Source organism: Coptis chinensis, chromosome 3 (genome assembly GCF_015680905.1).
Source record: "Coptis chinensis isolate HL-2020 chromosome 3, ASM1568090v1, whole genome shotgun sequence".
Lineage (NCBI taxonomy): Eukaryota > Viridiplantae > Streptophyta > Magnoliopsida > Ranunculales > Ranunculaceae > Coptis > Coptis chinensis.
The window spans coordinates 7,602,863-7,621,917 of NC_141458.1; the positions used below are offsets into that span (position 1 = coordinate 7,602,863).

General features: G+C 38.3%; 2 protein-coding genes across 3 annotated transcripts; both read right to left on the minus strand.

Annotated features, from left to right (window-relative positions):
• Nucleotides 1–903: 903 nt before the first annotated feature.
• Nucleotides 904–15,705, minus strand: LOC147507659 (pre-mRNA-splicing factor ATP-dependent RNA helicase DEAH10-like). Of its 2 annotated transcripts, XM_086600369.1 has the most exons (12): nt 14,378–15,373; nt 13,990–14,175; nt 13,220–13,451; nt 12,190–12,392; nt 11,800–11,934; nt 11,408–11,611; nt 4,874–4,932; nt 4,680–4,782; nt 3,243–3,399; nt 3,033–3,090; nt 2,754–2,859; nt 904–1,434 (listed from the first exon to the last, which is right to left on the minus strand). In XM_086600369.1, the coding sequence occupies exons 3-5, from the start codon at nt 13,361–13,363 to the stop codon at nt 11,931–11,933; spliced, it is 351 nt and encodes a 116-aa protein (XP_086456495.1). In that variant the 5' UTR covers nt 13,364–13,451; nt 13,990–14,175; nt 14,378–15,373; the 3' UTR covers nt 904–1,434; nt 2,754–2,859; nt 3,033–3,090; nt 3,243–3,399; nt 4,680–4,782; nt 4,874–4,932; nt 11,408–11,611; nt 11,800–11,930. The 2 variants fall into 2 exon arrangements, with proteins under 2 accessions (XP_086456495.1, XP_086456496.1); XM_086600370.1 differs by lacking the exons at nt 904–1,434; nt 2,754–2,859; nt 3,033–3,090; ... (2 more) ...; nt 4,874–4,932; nt 14,378–15,373 and adding exons at nt 10,483–11,066; nt 15,687–15,705.
• LOC147507660 (uncharacterized) lies at nt 15,514–18,169 on the minus strand. The gene is made up of 2 exons (XM_086600368.1): nt 16,514–18,169; nt 15,514–15,828 (listed from the first exon to the last, which is right to left on the minus strand). The coding sequence occupies exons 1-2, from the start codon at nt 18,153–18,155 to the stop codon at nt 15,740–15,742; spliced, it is 1,731 nt and encodes a 576-aa protein (XP_086456494.1). The 5' UTR covers nt 18,156–18,169; the 3' UTR covers nt 15,514–15,739.
• Nucleotides 18,170–19,055: the final 886 nt, after the last annotated feature.

Here is a 19,055-nt window from a genome sequence, read left to right on the forward strand (position 1 = left end):
AAGCGCGTCAACCTCCAGGATACAACAACTAGTTATACTCTCCTTTGTTTACTGCAGATAAACCAAAGAAAAAAAAAAAAAACCACGATATTGATCTTATGATTGCCCAAAACGTAGTTTAGAAAGTAGTTTTTTTTTCTAATACTATCACTACGTCATAATAGCCTATTTAAGACGGCTTATATCTGTCGAGATTGCTCAATATCAACGGCTACTGACTGTCTCATAGGCTGTCGTAAAAAATGGCGTCTATTTTGTTCTCAACAGTTAGTAGCTGTCTAATATTTAAATTAAAGGACGGCTTCCGATTTTGTTCTCAACGGTTAGCAGCTGTCTAATATTTAAATTAAAAGTACATCTAGAAGTTTAAATTAAAAGGACAACTAGAAGCCGTGGATAAATGTGTTTTGTGGATGGTTAAAAGTAGGGCAGGGATCGGGTCGGGTTGGGGTCAGATATGGCTATATCCGAATCCGAATAATTTCATAGAATCCGAACCCGATTATATTCGAAATTTAATATCCGAATCCGACCCGAACCTGACTAACCCGATCGGATAACACTAAAAATTCAAAAAAAACCAAAAATTATATCTGAATCCGAACCCGACATACCCGAATCCAACCCAAATATATAAACGGATATGAAAATCGACCCGAACCCGATGTATTCGGTAATCAGATCGGGTTGGATTCGGGTCTACCCAACCCGCTTCCCTGCCCTAGTTAAAAGCCATTGTTTAGTGATTAAAACAACATCTTCAAGCTGTCTAGTGCTATGTCCTGGTCCATCAAAAGTGTTTCAATTTCTTATTATTGACGGTTTACCACCTGCGGCTTTAATATGATTGGGTACCAAAATAATTTAAATTTAAACTGCACAACAATTAAGAAACCATAAGAAAACTGAACTACAAAACATCTTTATATCATTCCAAAGAGATCTCCATTCCAAAATGTATACATTGAAGTATACCATATACAATAACCCTGCAATTCTGACATATATAGTACCAAAGTATTTGAACTCTTGTTACAAGACAAGTACTCAATTGCAAAGAACCAAAATAATACACCATGTAATTGGATTTAGAAGGCACGCCAAAAGAAGATACATTCTTATCGATTCAAATCATTTCTATCTCCATGATAATATATATACGTTTCATCGATGAAAAATCACGTAATTCTTTGGCCAAATAATGATGTCACCAAGCACAATATCTCCAAATCTTCCATCTCCTTCATACAACGGTGCAAAATCATCAAGTATCTCATCGATTCGGACATTATACGAACTTGGAGGTGTCGTTAAGTAGGTGCAGATTTCTCCAATTGCAACAACAGTCTTTGTTAAGAAACTCTTCAAATGACAAGTTGTAGATTGAGGTCGGATATCGCATGAATCATCACGAACTGGTGATTGTTGTATTTCCTAAGAAAAAACAATGAAATTAATGTAGTGTTACTCTTTAAATAGCTTATTGAACACAAGAACCAAAAGCACCCAAGTTTGGTTTTCCTAAAATTCTTCAAACAAATAAAATCGAACACATGTAGCAATAGGACCCAAACAAAAAAAAATCAACATAGCAAATAGGACCTGGACAGAAAACCTAAAAGAACACTAGATATGAATACTTGAATGTAGTTGTTTCGTTATTGCAATGTGCACATTTGATAATATATTGACCATTGAACCAGATTTAACATAAGTTATAAACTTCGGTTCCATGTAGGATTGTTGCAAGTGTTTTTGGTATACTTCCAAGACACTGCTCAGCCTTTATGGTGAATACATATCCACTGGTCGATATAGACTCCTTGAATCAGAAAAACACTCTGTAATGATCATACCCTTGGGTACACTAGAAAATTTGTCAGAGTGAACACTGTACTAGCCTACTAGGTATTGTCAAATGTGGTCAATATTAGGAATGATCATAGTTATACACCACAAGCTATGTTTCATGAATTTCCAAGTAACATAATTTACAACTCAATTCTCATCAAAGAAATTAGAAATATAAGAAAAGGGGTCACCATTACCTCACTGTAAACTATTAGGAAATTGGTAAACCAATACTTATTCAAAATCCCTCAATACAGTTAGTCATGCATGTGAGGGATACACCCATGTCATAGAAATAGAGATAATTTATAACTTGTAAGAAAAATGAATGAGTACACAGCTAGTATCTCATCACACTTCAAATTTCTCAAGCTTATATTTTGTGGATTCTACAACAACCATGAAATATATGCAAGAGGGATAAAGTTCCAAAGTATGAATATCATGGTTCTTGGCATCCAAGAAGCTTGGCATTGACACCAGGCACAATCATATACGTTCTCTGCCTTCCATCTAACATAATCAGTGCGAGAGAACTTTAATGAAACCCCACTTCCTCACAAGAAAGATCATGATAGACACCAAATCGAAAATATTTTGCAACCTTCCATGTATCTATCACTGAACCAACAACACAAGTGATGAAGGCTGCAAACGTTGGTTTAACGTTTGTGCCAAACCACATCCCTAGTCATCTAATTAAGGAGATTGAATCCCTATTCATGCATTGACTAATTCTAAATCATCGCAACAGGAATGCGTTTACCATCTCCCAAAAATATTGTGAAAAAATAACTTGCATGCATGCATGCTATACGTACAGAAAATATTCTAAAACTTGCACCAGAAACTCCAGTATCATGGATATACTAAATATAAGGAGAGTCCCCATATAATCTTACCTTGGCTCTGAAAATTGTGGCATATGAGGCTGAACTAAAATCCTTTACAGTGATCTCAGTGGTTTTGGCCCTCACTGTCAAGTCATTTTCAAGTGATGCAACAAATCTACCAAAGAAACAGTAAAGGTTAATACTAATTTTGAGAAATAAAAATAGTACAAAATTGTCCCCATCAATAAGAGGGAGAAAGATGGCTTATATTGATTTTAAACAAGAGGATCCATAGGCCTGTGTGTACAGAAGATACAATAGGGAAGAAGAGAGAGGAAGTATGAATACCTATAAACTGCTGGGCAATAATGGTGGCAAAGGGTGTCTATTTCCTAAAGAGAACTTCCTGCACCAAGAAGTCATTTAGTTTCATATGGCTACAAAGTCGAAATGGAACTAATTTCAATCCCTAATATAAGCATGCTAAAGGTAAAATCCCAAGCGCAGTTAGTAGAGTTATTCTAGACAAACAATTGAGAATTTGCAATAGAAACTTACTCATGGCATTAGATTTTGCAGGATCTGTCTCTTCACTGTTAAACATATCAATGCCTAGCTTTGCAGTTGATATATCTGTGCAGGCATCAGATTCCTTTACACTCTCACTATTTTCATTTTCTCTTCTTGAAGAATCTCCATCCGTCTCATCATTTTGCTGCACATATGTCAATGGTTCTCAAAATAAATATATAATCTAGGAACAAGAGAAGAATACTCTGTAAAGGCTCCATCGATCACTCAAAATCACACACCATCAGAGAGAGTTTTCCCTTTATCCTCGTTCTCATAATTTACTTTACCTTTGTAAACTAGTTGATCACACTTAAAATTTTAAAACTCAGCATAGCATAAGAATGTGATTTAATGCCATCACTAGCACAAATACAATGAGATGAGTAATTGATGTACAATTGGGAGACAAACACTTCAGAAAGTACATGATAAGCTCCTTAAAAATTTAACTGGTTTCATATCTCTATTGGTCAAGTATCTTGCTTTTCTTTTCTAAGTGTGCAGGCATAAAACATTTTCAAACAAGAGGAGATTTCAAACAAGAATCCGAAGCTGCATCCCATAAAACATTTTTAATTAGCAAAAAATTTAACAATAACAAAACTACGTGTGCAGGCATCTGACACGGATATGAGGTGTCTAACATTCAGACACTATCAAAACACAAACTACGATACAGCGTTATCATCCTTTTTATCTTTCTAAGGCCTACTATGCACGTATTTCTATAATTAGTTCTCTCATGCATCAAGGTGGGGGCTACTCGAGTACCTCATGTCACTTGATAACATTGCACTACCTTGTAATTCAAATACATAAGACAAGAATAATGCATATGTAAGTGAAATAAGTATATAAAAAGGTGAAAACAGGGTTTGTTTAAAACTAACAGTGTTTCAAGAGAAGCACAGGAATGTGTGGGGAATTGGCTTGTCCACCATAACCTTAATTATATTTTAAAAAAACCTAAGAAAATGTCTTTGTAGTTGCTTTCCCCCTTTGCCTCGCCATGCCATTAGATCCATAATGACCGGCGAATTGGAATGTGTACAAATACAACCGGGAGTGCCAGACCGGCCTATTGAAGAAAGATATCAAGCCTACTTAGCCATACCGTAGGGCAGGGAATCTCAAGAACAAAGGATTACCACGGATCTGCCCTTTTTTCGTCTATCCTAGCTGCTATTAGGAAGCTCTCCTAGTAGCTACAAAGTGTTCCCTTTTTGGTTTCTAAATTTCTCCACTCTACAATCACCCTCACAAAGAGAAGAAACAGAGCAGACCCCCTCCATAAATGGAAACCACTCCTCCCACTGGAAGCATAACCGATTTCAGAGTGTCATTGGAATAAAAATAAAAGAACAGGTCAAGCTCAAGCATGAATGATTCCCAAATTATTTTAATAGAGAATATCAAAATTACCTCAAAAAACCTTTGCTCGGTGTTTCGCCATAAAAATAGAAGGTTCTAGTAAAGCATGACACTTGCAACACCCCCAACGTCATATGATCTTGTTAAGAAGTCACTGCATATTTTAGATTTAAGTCAGACTTCGCTCGGGTTCTAGGGATGCTAGAACATAATATAAATACATCGAAGTGCATATACAATTTTACCATAGCATTATCGGACTTGACAAATGAGGAATAACTGTCTGATGAAGAGTGACAAGAACCTGCATTTAACAAGAGAGGTCAGACAAAATACATTGAATTGAGATATGAGGTATTAATCTGTGTCCGTAGGAGAGGGGGGTGGGGAGAAAAAATATATATAAATAAAATATAATGAATAATAACCATACTCTACATTATATAGCTTTTAGGGAAAAGTGATTGCTCCAAAATATAAAGGAAACACATAAATAAAATAAAAAAATTCATGCATGTTGTCGGTCTAGCTAGTCAGGGGTGAGTTGGTAGTTCACCGCCTTGGTAGAAGAGTTGTTATTTTTCTGGATCATGAGTGTTCACTATCTTTATATGATTTTCTTTTCTTTCTTTCTTTTGATACTCAATAATATATATTTTTGATTGAAAATATATATATTACCTTGAGAACACTAAAATCAAGTAGCAAAAGTTTCTGTAAGTCTTTTGTACAGTAAAGACTCAAAGAAACTTTGGGTTTGAATCAAAAACTTTACTTTGACATTCTGTGAAGTTAAAAACTTAAAAATTACCTTTTATATCTTAGTTATCTGATAACATGGTCTAGTAGAAAAACAACAACGTCGGATGAAACTTAAAGCAAGATAATAATCATTCCAAAGAGATCTCCATTCCAAGTTACATCTACTTCTATCATCACGTAATAAGATTTTGTTCATGTACCACGTAAAAGAGTAGCAACCAAATCAACATCTAGTTCTTAATTTAAATGTTACAAACAAAGAATAAATAAAATTTATCTTTTGTTTTATTCAAAATAACACAACAATCCCCCACTTATTTTTGATAAAAATAAAATATAAAATATATTTAAAGGCAATCAATATCAGTATCAACATGTTATGCATAGATGAAGGTGTCCAAGACTTAAACATTTACGTAGTAAAAATTACTCAAAATATAAGAGCCATAAGTGACAAAGTCTTAAACTTAGGTCTTGAGTATACAATAAGTTATAATCACGCACAACATATCCAGTGTTCTCCTTTCATGTTCTGCACATTAAAAGCCATGTGCTCTCTTCCGGGATTCGTGAATGATCTAGAGAATCAGCCCTCATTCTCATAGAAAGCGGCCTCTACTTTCACATTCACTAGGTGAGTCTATCAAGAGTGCTCCTGTAGCTATGCACTCGCCCATAAGGACCATAGAACTTCATTAAGAGTTTTTCCCAGAAAACTTCAACCTTTATTTATCGCTATAGGATTTCATATATTTTACTATCCAACTACGAGACAGATAAGTAACAATGCATGTCTCACAACCACCTACTCGTTCACCACCAGACGAACCCCCAGCACCGGAGCTACCCCCAAGCACATGCCTTGACAACCTTGGCAACGTCCTGCTCAGTCATATCAGCATTTCTCTTCAGCGAACTGCTCCGCTCGCGAGGCTTGAAGACCATCTCATCCAACTCCAAAGGCGAGCTACTAGACCCCCCTTTAAGTCGCCCACTCGAGGTACCAGCACCTCCGGTCACTTAGGACCAACACGACTTCGGTTTCTCTCCTCCCTTGTCACCAGATCACGCCTTACGCTTCTCTATCACTGCTTCACTAGTTTGACCCCGAGCTCTTTTCTTCTAATCCCTCCTCTTCTCCCTTAACCACACGACCTCCTCGCTCCACAAAGAAATGCGCGACCTCAGGCAGTTTCTCCCGTTTCTGAGCTCGGGTTAGCTTCGCAAACTTTTCTATCACCGACCGTTTAGTTCGCTTCTTTATAGTGAGCTCTGCCAAAACAGCAAAGACCCAAGTCAGTTAAAATATCAACAATTCAAACATCAAGACAACAGAACAACACACTCCTACCCACCAACAAAATTGCAAACCCTAGTTTGCAAACTACATCCTTTAGCACATAAGTTCTCAACTAATAGCAACGGCCTCCTCTCCCAAGCCTCATTGCTTACACCATCTAGCACGTTAGATTTTCCCGTCAGAGTTTGCAAGCTAAAGTTGTAAGCACGGGATCGCTTTACGGTGTAATGCTCAATAATGTCAGCGACCTCTATGTGGTATTCACCACTTGCATTCAACATATCAAATGCCCTAAGTAGCCACTAGGTATTACCCACAAACTAGCAGGGCGCTTTCAACAGAACGTCAAAAAGTCGCAAGTCAGTTTTGAGAACGGTATCCTCATACCAGCCCTCAGCTGCCCCTCGCAGACTATTACCCCGTAGTTTGGTGGTATGTACGTCTCATTAAACACTTTGACGTTCTTCTCCAGTTCGTGTATCTCCAGGTTGCCCTCCTGGATACCATAAACCTCCCGTAGCTCAGCGAAAGCTTTAGTAGCATGATTATTTACAACTCTAGGAGGCAACCCACTAGAGTACGACCCCTCATCACGACCTGAAGTACTAGCTACAGCAGCAGCAGGTTCAGATTGTACTTCCTCCTCCACATCCTCACCATCAAACTCTATTGATTCCTCCTTCTCCTCCTCCATTTCCTCACAACTCAATGATATTTCTCGAATCTCTTCAGATCGAGTATCGTCTGAATCAGACATGTCCCTTTTTCTTAGTGATTACTAATCCTAGACAAGAAAAGCTAAAGCTAACCTAACAACCGTGCGAAACAAGCAAGAACAAAAGAAAAAAGAAGATCAACAATGGCGGAAGCACTAACCTGAGGAGTTTTAGTCTCTGTGTTTCTAGAAACAAAACAAAAAGTGGCTTTTCGGATCTCCAAAAGTTAGTTTATACAACCGCCCCTCCAATTCCCAATGCATTATGATTACAACCTAAGCCCTAGCCCGCACACGTCTACCAAAGACCTCTCTTTTCAAGATTCTAGGAAAAACGGCGACACGTTTCCTCATCAACTACCCAGATTCTGTCACGTGCCAATCACGTGCCACCTATCACCCCACATCAGTTCGTGATACAACACGAGTCGATCTCCATAGTTCGGTGGGTATTTCCATTCACGCTAGTCCGCTTCTTCACTCATGCTCAACGCGCGCCACCATTTTCTCTCAGCAGATCGCTTCAATGAACATCACGCCCTACTGAGAGGGGGCTGTGTGAGGGAGTGATATCCTCATTCAAGAATATCAAGCACGTGATCAGCATAGCGGAAATACCACACCGACCTCTAACCTAGTTCCCCGAATTGCCTTCAGAGCGAACTACATCATCAAATCACAACCACGAGCTACGAGATCGCTCTAGAACAGATCGACTCGCACATATTCACACAGAGCGTTTTGTCTCATGACTTAGCCTACCTTCTAGAAACAATCATTGTCAAAGTTGTACTTACACATTTTATCACCGCAAATTACGAACCACTGTAACCACTCCCCATCATTACAGAATTCCTACCACCACTATTTCAACACCAGCAACGGCCTCTTCTCCTAGGGTTCATTACTAACCCCATCCAAAATGCTCGACTTCTTCGTCAGCGTCTGTAAACTAAAATTATTGGCCCTAGACTGCTTCAAAGCAAAGTGCTCCACGATATCAGCAACCTCAATGCGATACTCGCCACTCTCATTCAACAGGTTGAATACCCTCAACAAACACCACGTATTGCCAATGAACTGATAGGGCGCTTTCTCACAAAAATTCAAAAAATCACAGGTTAACCGGGAGAACGGTAACCTCATCCCAGCCCTCAGCTGTCCCTCACAAACAACAACCCCATATTCTCTAGGAACGAACTTCGTACTAAAAATGTTATCTACAGAGCTCAAGTCGTGAATAGCCAGTTTGCTAACGGTTATACCAAAAGCTTCCCTTAACTCTACAAAACTATTCACAGCATTTTTGTCCACAATTTTAGGGGGCAACCCACTGGACACAGAAATCTCATCACGACCAGAACTACTTGCTACAACAATTACATATTTGGATTTTACCACCTCCTCCTCACTCTCAAACCCTAGCGACTCCTCTATTACCTCATTAGAACGGGTGTCATCTAAATCAGACATGTTTACTTTCTTTCTCTCTTGTTACAAAACAAACAATCTAAACAAGACTATAAAGAAAGAACCTTCAAAGCAAGAAAAGGAATCGAAAATGGCAGAGAGACTAACCTGGATACCCTAAACCTTTTGCAAGTTCTAAAAATGAAAAACGGTAGCTCTCCAGTTCTCCAGATGCAGTTTTATCTAAGAAAAAACCTTTCAGTTCCCAACACATGTCATGATTACGATAAAACCCTAGACTGACACGTCCCTTTATGTAGCGTCTTTTCGAATTCCACAAAATAAGGCGGTTTCTATTTCTGCTCACAAACCGCTCGCATCCTCACACGTGCCATCATTCTCTCTTAGCAGATCGCTCCATCGTACAAAGCGACCTACTGAGATGGGGTTGTGTGAGGGAATAATATTCACATCCAATGAATATCAAGCACGTGTTCAACATAAGCATAAACTACAAACCGACCTTCGATCCTCGTCCTCAAAGCACGCTTCATAGTGACTCAACTTAGGCAAACGATCTGACTAACCAAGCGATCTCCAACCGATCTCAGGTGTTCGTCATGCGAGCTCGCTTCAAAGTGACTCAATACACCCGATCGATCTCACCCAAAAGCGAGCTCCACATCTCTCGCTCATCCCATTCCATAACGGCTTGAAACATGTCTTTATTATAGCATTCAAGACCGAAGCTTTGGGCACGCTTCTCATTAACTCGCCATCATGGTTCGCCAATGAAACGGAGACCTGAACATGACCAGACGCGCGAAAGCAGGAGGCGCGGGCACCTTGCCTATATAAAGTGGATGAGGAACTATGTCTGACCTGATTCAAGTCTCCCCCTAGCAGAGAAAACTTGATACGTAGGCAGTTCGTCCATACGAACTCGGTCAAACCCAACCAACACAATGTATGGGCATTACTGCATTAGGGTGTTTCGTTCGGCTACACTTCTTAAGAAAAGATCTAATCCGCATCTAATGATTTTGATTTTTTTTATCAGACTCAAGTTCAGTTACTAATGTAAATTTAATGCTCCTTTTTGACAGGTCTGCTGGATAAGGGATCTGCATGGGCTATTAGACGATACAAGGAAGGCAAAATTCTGCAGGATGGTCAGAGAGTTCAAAGCAGGGAGTTCTAAAGAGGGCTGAACTCTTGGCAACTGAAGTGGCAGCAGTTTTGGCATTGTAGGAGACAACAGGGATGTCATCAAAGCTCTCTCAAAACCTGAATTATTTCCAAGTTGGGCATAATACGTCGTTTTCAGTTCCTCAGAAAAAGGGATCAGAACATGGCAAATTTTAACTAATATTTATTGGAAAAACAGGTTTGAGTTTGCATCTGGCGAGCTCAATGATATAGGCAATGCTTCAGGAGGAGTCAATTATTAACAGTTTAGCAACTCTAATTGCTTCTTTGGATCAGCGCATAATGTCGAAGAAGAAATGGTAGACTACAAGGCTATTGCATTCTTCAACAGAAAGTTGACCAAATTAGTAGACCAAGCTGTAAAAGTTGCAACCACACTGACATTTTTTCTCATTACTCAACCTTCTTGCAAATTTGAACTCCTAAAAGAAGACCCCAAAACCACTTGACACAACGTATAAAGAGTTTCTATTCCTTTCTTTTCAAAAAGTTAACTTACATTCTACAAGAAATAATGTATGTTGCTACATTCTGAACAATATGATTCTCACAATTTGCCATAGTATATCAGTTCCAGCAATCCAGCACAGTTTAGCACAGTAACTACTAACCAGACAAAGGAAATCACTTATATTACAACGTTTTATGGAAGACGAGTAGATATCAGCCAAGCAATCAAAAAGTTGTAGCATATAGAATACAATTCTTTCTACTTGACCCATTCTGCAGAGTTCCACAAACTAATGGAGTAACTCTTCCCTCGGGCGACCATTTTGGCCTTTATTTTGGAAACCGGACATTGCCATCCTCAATCCAATAATTAAAGGTTGTAGAAACTCTTCATTTGCGTTCTATGTTTGACATGTGTATTCTGTATGCTGACTCCTGGTGCTCCTAAGAGCCCTGTAAAGTATTTTCAAAGCGAGAATGGCACCATGGACCACAATCACACTCTGAGCTGATTACTTCAGGAAACCATTAGTGGTCAAAACTCCATCAAAAAATATGTTTCAGGAAGTCACCCGAACAAGTGCAGTGAAAACTGCGCATGACACCGATGAAATATATTTACTATATTGAAGAAATGCAAATGAAATGTTTGTGAGGTCAAATAACCATGTTTAATAAATAAGCCAAGAATTTGAAACTGGTACCGTCACATTTTTTTAGCAGATAGCTTTAGGTACTCCTCGAAGTTCTGTCTCTTCTTATTTCTTTCCGAGTTTTTTTTATTCTTACTGGTTGTTTTATTTGTCAGAATGTGCACCTGTGCACTTTCTTTAGCCGCAGGCAGTCTAAATAGACATTATATTACGGAATCTACAGCATGATGAAAGAAAATATGCAAGAAACCATGTTGCTCTATCAAGGGCTGGTTCTTACCTGTTCCATTATACCATATATCTTAATTCGGAGCAGCAGAGAATTCAGGTGCCAACAGGTAACCACAATTGATCTATCATTGTTATGTTGCGGATGTAATCATCATTTGTTCGAACCAGTTCATTGAATATTATGCAATCTGCCTTTGTCCGGAATAACACCGAAGAAGGATGAATCCGCACTATCTGACCACTTGCCCGTACCCTGGCACAGCAACGTCAATATGAGGTTGACATATTAGAAATAATTATTAAGAGTGAGAACAAAGAGCTCTGATAAGCATTTCGCTCCATCAAGTAACAAGTAACATCTATATGGGATAAATACAAAGTCACAAGTGTAGGTTAATATAAATTCAGTTGTCAATTGCATAAGATCATGTGAAGTCAGACCTGTAAGAACCATCTGGCTGTTTCATAGCTGCATTGAGGAAAAAGGAAGCAGCAAGGCATCTTCGGAATTGAAGCATTTCATCTCCACATGAAGTAATACGCAAACCCATCTGTTCAGCGTGCCCTCTTATTTAACTGCAAGAACGAAAACTGTGTGCATAAGGATGAAAAACGACAGATGGAAACAGTAAAATATCATCAGGTATAACTTATATGAAAAATGGGTTCTTAGTAAGGTCTGTCAAATGCAATTTACAACATATACACCAAAGATGATTGGACATAATCCACTTTCCAAGGCGCAGGCATAAAATAATTCGAGCCTTCTGTCTATTACTTCTCAGGTATACAGAAGAAGTTGAGAAATGACTTTCCCTATCGTAAGCTAACCTGTGAACGTCTCGAGCATGCCTCAGAGAACGACCATTGATGAAATTGTCCTTGCACCACTTGCTTAGGCTTCTTTCAGCTGTTTTATCCTTACTTCCTGACATTTTTCTCTTCTCCAAGAACTCTGCGGAGGACCAAAATACATTCACTAAGGTGAGATGGTCCCCCTCCAGGCTTGAGAAGCTCTTCCTTGCATTTCTTGCCTGACCAACAAGTGTAACCCAAAATTAAGAAGAACCCCATCTTATACTTTAAGAATAAAAGAGGAAAAAACAACTATAAATACCCGATGTCTCCATGGGAAAATAGAAAGGTTCTTAAAATATTGGATGTTACTCAGTTAGCAAGCTACTGTTTTTCAGTGGTTAAAGAGTTCAACGATTTCATGGTTTAGGAAATCAAGTTAATCTTCTTAAGTGGGTCACCACTCACCAATAACATATGTGAGCAGGACCTTTTATATAGAACACATAGTAGCACTAAAACAAAGTACAACATATGATCAGCATAAGGGCATCCTTCCACTAAATACTCATATAATTCCATCAGTCCATCAGACAATCACCCAAGAAAACCCGTCTTTCAATACGGAAACTACAAAAGTGTCTATGATGGATTATTAGGTTTTAGATGAAATTTGCATATTTTATAAAATTTCAGGATTTCATCCAAGGAAAATCAGCAATATGCAAGTTGGTAGTGTCTGCCTAAATTCACAGACCAACTGCACTAGAAACTCCGTGAACTACTGTCTGATAAATCACCTCCGCTACTGGTTCCATCACACTTTTTCTCTAAATTTCAAGAGAGAGAGAGTGAGAGCTGCACTTGTTTGTCATAGACTCAGCCCATATATGAATACTTAAACCAGGATACATGTTCAATAACTCTACTCATTTCTCGCTTGTGTGTTATACAGGGTGATATCTTAGCAAACGTTTGCAGACACTTCATCATACAAAATCTACGATTGCAAAGCCACTACAACAATAAATCTTTAATTAGCATAAAGAAAATGAGTCATGCATACCTCTTCGAACTTCGCACGAGGGGAATAAAAGATTGAGTCCACTGAAAGCATTGCTACGGCTATCAACATTTCCTGCAAGCAGCCGAACTCACTAGCCACGATGAGAGCTTTTGCATAAATAGGGTCCAACGGCAAGCGAGCCATTTGATGCCCAACAGGACAAGAGAGCTTATTATCATCAGTGAGAGCTCATAACAAGAATAATTGCTGGAAAGATTTGACAATAGCACTCCTGTTCATTCTCAAAGAATCAGAGGGCGGAAAAAGCATAAAATTTTGATTTCTGAATTTGATCACCTAATGAAGAATCTACCAACAAGGAAATCATTTTCTAACTGAAAAATAATATCTTTCTCATAAGACTAAGGAGTCATAAATTTGCAGTTAAGAAATCAAGCGAATAATTAATTATCTATGCAAAGACGAATTTACAGCATGAACATAAATAAAATAATAAAATAACAATACTACTGCTACTAATAATAATAATAAATCAATAAATAAAATCAATCAACCTAACAAGTTGCAGAATACGGCATAAAGAAAGCAACAAAAATATCATTTACAGTAAAAAGAAATAATAAATTACGTAATAAAACACCTTTTAAGTTTTCTTTTTGGACAGGACATCATTTACATAAAAACATTTACGAACAGTTTAGCAGCATTGGGGAAAGAATTTAATCTGGAATTTAAACAAGATCTTGTTTCAAATGAAGTGAACAAACCAGCACAGATGCATGTAAGGCACATCAGTAACTTTACTTCACCTTGATGGCTTTTCCATGAAGTCAAATCCAGTAATATCACCCACACCTAGAGCCTTCAGCTGAAGAATGACATTAGAGAGGTTGCACCGCTTGATCTCCGGCACAGTGGACTCGACAAGTTTAGCGAATTCACTCTCAGGGTATAACCGGAAGCATTTCCCACGTCCTTCACGCCTTGCACAACCACTGCATTAAGGACGCGTCAGTTTTGTTTCTGGTTTAGTACTATGTCTAAGGAAGACATTCTTGCAACCAAACACTCCAACAGTAACATGGGCATAATTAAGTATAAAATGTACGCCTATTCTATTCAGTGTGGTGACAACATTAGGAATTATTCCTCTTTGAGACATCACTTGTAACAAATCAAAAGCATCCTCTGTCCTACCTTGTTTACAAAGAGCATCCACCAAAATGCTAAAAGTTACGACATTCGGTGTGATATTCTGTGCCAACATTTTGTCCAATAAATGCATGGATTCTTTCCAATGACTAGATCCACATAGCCCGTGAATCAAAGAGGTGTAGGTGATAACATCAGGTGTAAGGTTTCTGGAGGTCATTCCTGAAATAGACTCAATGCCTCGTTCACCAAATTTTCCTTACAACGGGTGTCGATAAGCATAGTGTATATATGAACATCAGGAGTAAACTCTTTGTTTTCCATTGCCCTCTTGAATTGAAGAGCAGCAGTAGTAGAATTCACAGACTTGCAAATCCCATTCATTATTGTCCCATAACTGACTTCATCACATGGATACCCATTTTCCAGCATTCGGGTAAAAAGATCCAAGGCGTGGGCAACTTTACCGCCTACGCACAGCCCCTTAAGTAGGGTGTTCAAAGTAACAGCATCAGGTTCAAATCCGCGTTTCAGAATACTAGCGAGAATAGCAAAACCGAAACCCACTCGACCCATATTGGAGTAACAATTGATTAGTGTAGAAAGTGTAACAATATCAGGTTGAAGACCAGAAGCATCCATCCTTTTGGAGATAGATAAAGCGACAGAAAAGTATTTCATCTTGACAAATGCTCCTAGTAATTGGGTAAAAGGGAAAATACAAGGCAAGGGTCTTATCTGAATTAAACTATTAAACAGACCCAAAGCCTCGTCAAGCCCAAGTGTTCCTGATTTACACCTATCTCGTACAAAATACGAGAAAGAGTTGGCATTCATCCACACAGGTCGGTGAATAAAAATTCGCCCATCCAAGTATGTATGAGTTATTGCAACTAAAGTGTTTGAAGGAGACATTTCCCTGTGTCCCTGATGTAATTCCTAGAACAAAATAAGTTTTGAGTCACCGTGGAAATTCTAAGTTTCCAAAATGTTTTGCAGTTGTTTGGAAACTACAGTAAAATCTAATGAAACTTTTGCATATCAGGCTCTACAGAGGACCACTACTCTATTCAAACCTATGCATAATATGAATCGCTGCCTAGTGCCTTGTCTAGCATGTATAACATTCACGTCCCTCAGTAGTAAGTATTCTAGAGAGAAGTGACACGAACAATCCACTATTTCCTATAATAAATGTGTTCCATTATATATTTAATAAGGTGAATCACTGTTACAATCGAGGGGGAAAACATGGTACAGTAGATAGGTGTCTTTGTTGCATACAAATTCTAAGATGATCCCTTGGAAAATAACAGAAGTTATGAAAGTATTGAAAGAAAAGGGTATGTGATACATGTGAGTATGTCGTCTTCACTGACTCCTAGAATTCACAGTTCACATCCTGCATCAGCTCTCCAGAGAAAGCTCTTCTTTGTCCTCAAGGGCTTTTAATGACGTTGACGTGATCCTTCTTTCAAAATTCAGCTTTGACTTGCCTAACAAAAATCAAAGATGATTGAAAGATCATAGTAAAAAATAGATGAACAAAAATCTAGTTTTTAAAATGAAGTGCCGAGCCCATGACTAAATCAATACATCTCAACATCTGTATGCCAAAGTCTGCTAATATATTATAGCCAACCACAAGCAGCAACCCATAAGAATATGCCTGAATGCAATTGAAGATGCAGCACTACCTAACAAGCCAATATAACAGTAATGAAAGAAAATCTATCTCAAATTTCTTCTGTAGTGTTAACTAAATGATGAGTTCCCATAAAATATGTACATCACTAGCCCAATACACTCACACTGCTATCCAGTAACTTAAACATCCATTTATGTACCAGATTGAATATGCAGCACACTAAATAAAATGTTATGAAATAAATCAAATAATCAAAATTTCCAACTTCACCTTTTAGTTTCATTTTGTGTGTGGGCATCTGTATGTGTGTGTGTTAAGGGAGGAAATAGCAGCTACTACAATAATTTATAGTTTTACGTTGATATACTAACAAAGTAACAGACCAAAGAAACATAAATACAAAGAAGAATATGTGCGGCAGACTTATTACTGGATGAACACCCAAAAAAAAAAGGAACTGACGAAAACCAACTCCTAACCACACTATTTCAAGATATAACTAGTTAACCACAGAGTCAAATTGAGCGCATTACCTTTAACATAGCCTTTTAGCAGGTGCTTGAGAAGCATTAGCATTTCTTTACAATTTTGTCCACCTTCCGCAAACAAGTCCACTAGAATAGAAGTAGTTTTTGCATCTGGTGAGAAACCCTCGTCAAGCATGGTATTGAGAAGTTGCATTGCCTTGTGGGTATCCATTTTTTGTTCTAGCAATCCTTGGACCATGATATGGAACGTGAAATCATTTGCAACAAAACCGTTCTCTTGCATCTCATAAAACAAATCCTGGGCTTCTTCCAATTTCCCTTCTTTAAAAAATCCATTAATCATCACGTTGTATGTTCTAGTGTCAGGCTTCAACTCCCTAGTTGAGAGACTATAAAAGATTTCCTTTGCCTCAACTAATTTTCCTTCTTTGCACATGCCATCAATAATGCTGTTGTAAATTGGTATATTAGCTTTCGCTCCATTATGTTCCATCACACGGAACAGTTCCATTGCTTCAGCAGAACAACCATTTTTGAAGAGGCCATCCATGAATGAACTATATGTGATCTGGTTTGGTTTTTCCCCACAAATTATCATGTCTTTCAGAAGCTCTTTTGCAACCGAAACTTCTCCACTCTTGCAAAATCCATCTATCAGGGTATTATAGGTTATAGTGTTGGGTTTGAATCCCTTAAGTTGCATCTCCTTGAAAACTTGAACTGCCTCGTCCATCCTCTTAGCCTTGCAATAGCCATTGATCAAAATGCTATAGCTAACTACATTAGGTTTAAACCCTTTTTGAGACATCACTTGTAACAAATCAACAGCATCCTCTGTCCTACCTTGTTTAAAAAGAGCATCCACCAAAATGTTAAAAGTTATGACATCCGGTGTGACATTCTGTGCCAACATTTTGTTGAAAAAATGCATGGATTCTATCCATCGACCAGATCCGCATAGCCCGCAAATCAACGAGGTGTAGGTGATAACATCAGGTGTAAGGTTTGTGGAGGCCATTTCCTGAAATAGATTCAATGCCTCGTTCACCAAATTCTCCTTACAAAGGGTGTCGATAAGCATAGAATATATATGAGCATTCGGAGGAAACTCTTTGTTTTCCATTTCCCTCATGAATCGAAGAGCAGCAGTAGAATTCACAGACTTACAAATCCCATTCATTACTACCCCATAACTGACTTCATTGCATGGATATCCGTTTTCCAGCATTCGGGTAAAAAGATCCATTGCGTCGGCCACTTTACCCTCTACACACATCCCCTTAAGTAGGGTGGTCAGAATAACAACATTAGGTGTAAGGTTTGTGGAGGTCATCTCCTGAAATAGATTCAATGCCTCGTTCACCAAATTCTCCTTACAAAGGGTGTTGATAAGCATAGTGTATATATGAGCATTCGAGGAAAACTGTTTCTTTTCCATTGCCCTCATGAATTGAAGAGCAGCAGTAGAATTCACAGACTTACAAATCCCATTCATTACTACCCCATAACTGACTTCATTGCATGGATATCCGTTTTCCAGCATTCGGGTAAAAAGATCCATAGCGTCGGCTACTTTACCCTCTACACACAGCCCCTTAAGTAAGGTGGTTAAAGTAACAACATTAGCCTCAAATCCGCGTTTCAGAATACTAGCGAGAATAGCAAAACCGAAATCAACCCGACCCATATCGGAGTAACAATTGATTAACCAAAAGTGTAACAAATTAGGTTGAATACCAGGAATCCATCAATTTGGAGATAGATAAAGCGACAAAAAGTGTTTCATCTTGACAAGTGCTCCTTTTTGGGTAAAAGGTAAAATAAGCCGAGTGTTTCATCCCACCTCAAAGATCGAACAGACCCAAAGCCTCATCGAGTCAATGGATTTACATCTGTCCCGTACAAAAACACAAAGCGATGCCTCCCCAAACCAAATGGAAAAGAGACCAATACATCCGAACAAGTCTGGTTTCCCCCATTTCATCGGTGAGAAAATTCAACAGATGCTGGTCTTCTCCAGCCTTTCCTTCTTTGAGGGTGGACTGAAGAGGACAAGTTTGGTAACCCCGAATAAGTTTGGTAAATCCGATCAATTAAAATATGTTTTCGAAAATTTTCGGAAATTTCGGAATCGGAAAATTCGGAAAAAATCAGAAATTTAACAGTGGGGCATGGTATCGTAGCATCTAGTTTACTCTTTTTGGCAAATGTGGCATAATTCACCATTACCTGACCAAAGGCTAGGTATAATTTGTGAGTGGATACGGTCTTGTAATAATAGAGACGATTTGGTCCCTCATTTTGTCTGGTACTGTCCTTCATTTCTTAGCAAGTTTTTTTTTTTTTTTATATTCAATTCTCCAAATTGAATCCAATGATCAAATTTTCCGCGAAAAATAACCAAAATAAACCAAAACCATCAACAATCTTACCATAGAATTAGCCAAAAAATGTTGTGGTTTCCCTATTACTTGAAGTTCAACAAAACATAAATTGATAATCAAAATCGGTGAAGATAGAGACTTGAATGCACTAAAAAAGCAACATCAAGAATCTCATCCAAAGGCACTAGGCCAAAATTGAACTC

Excerpts from the sequence above, each read along its gene's own strand:
- LOC147507659 (XM_086600369.1), bottom strand. The coding sequence starts at position 13,363 with ATGGCTCGCTTGCCGTTGGACCCTATTTATGCAAAAGCTCTCATCGTG. Across the intron at positions 12,393-13,219 it reads CTCGTGCGAAGTTCGAAGAG|GCAAGAAATGCAAGGAAGAG; the intron begins GTATGCATGACT and ends CTTGTTGGTCAG.
- LOC147507660 (XM_086600368.1), bottom strand. The coding sequence starts at position 18,155 with ATGGGTCGGGTTGATTTCGGTTTTGCTATTCTCGCTAGTATTCTGAAA. Across the intron at positions 15,829-16,513 it reads GCTAAAAGGCTATGTTAAAG|GCAAGTCAAAGCTGAATTTT; the intron begins GTAATGCGCTCA and ends GATTTTTGTTAG.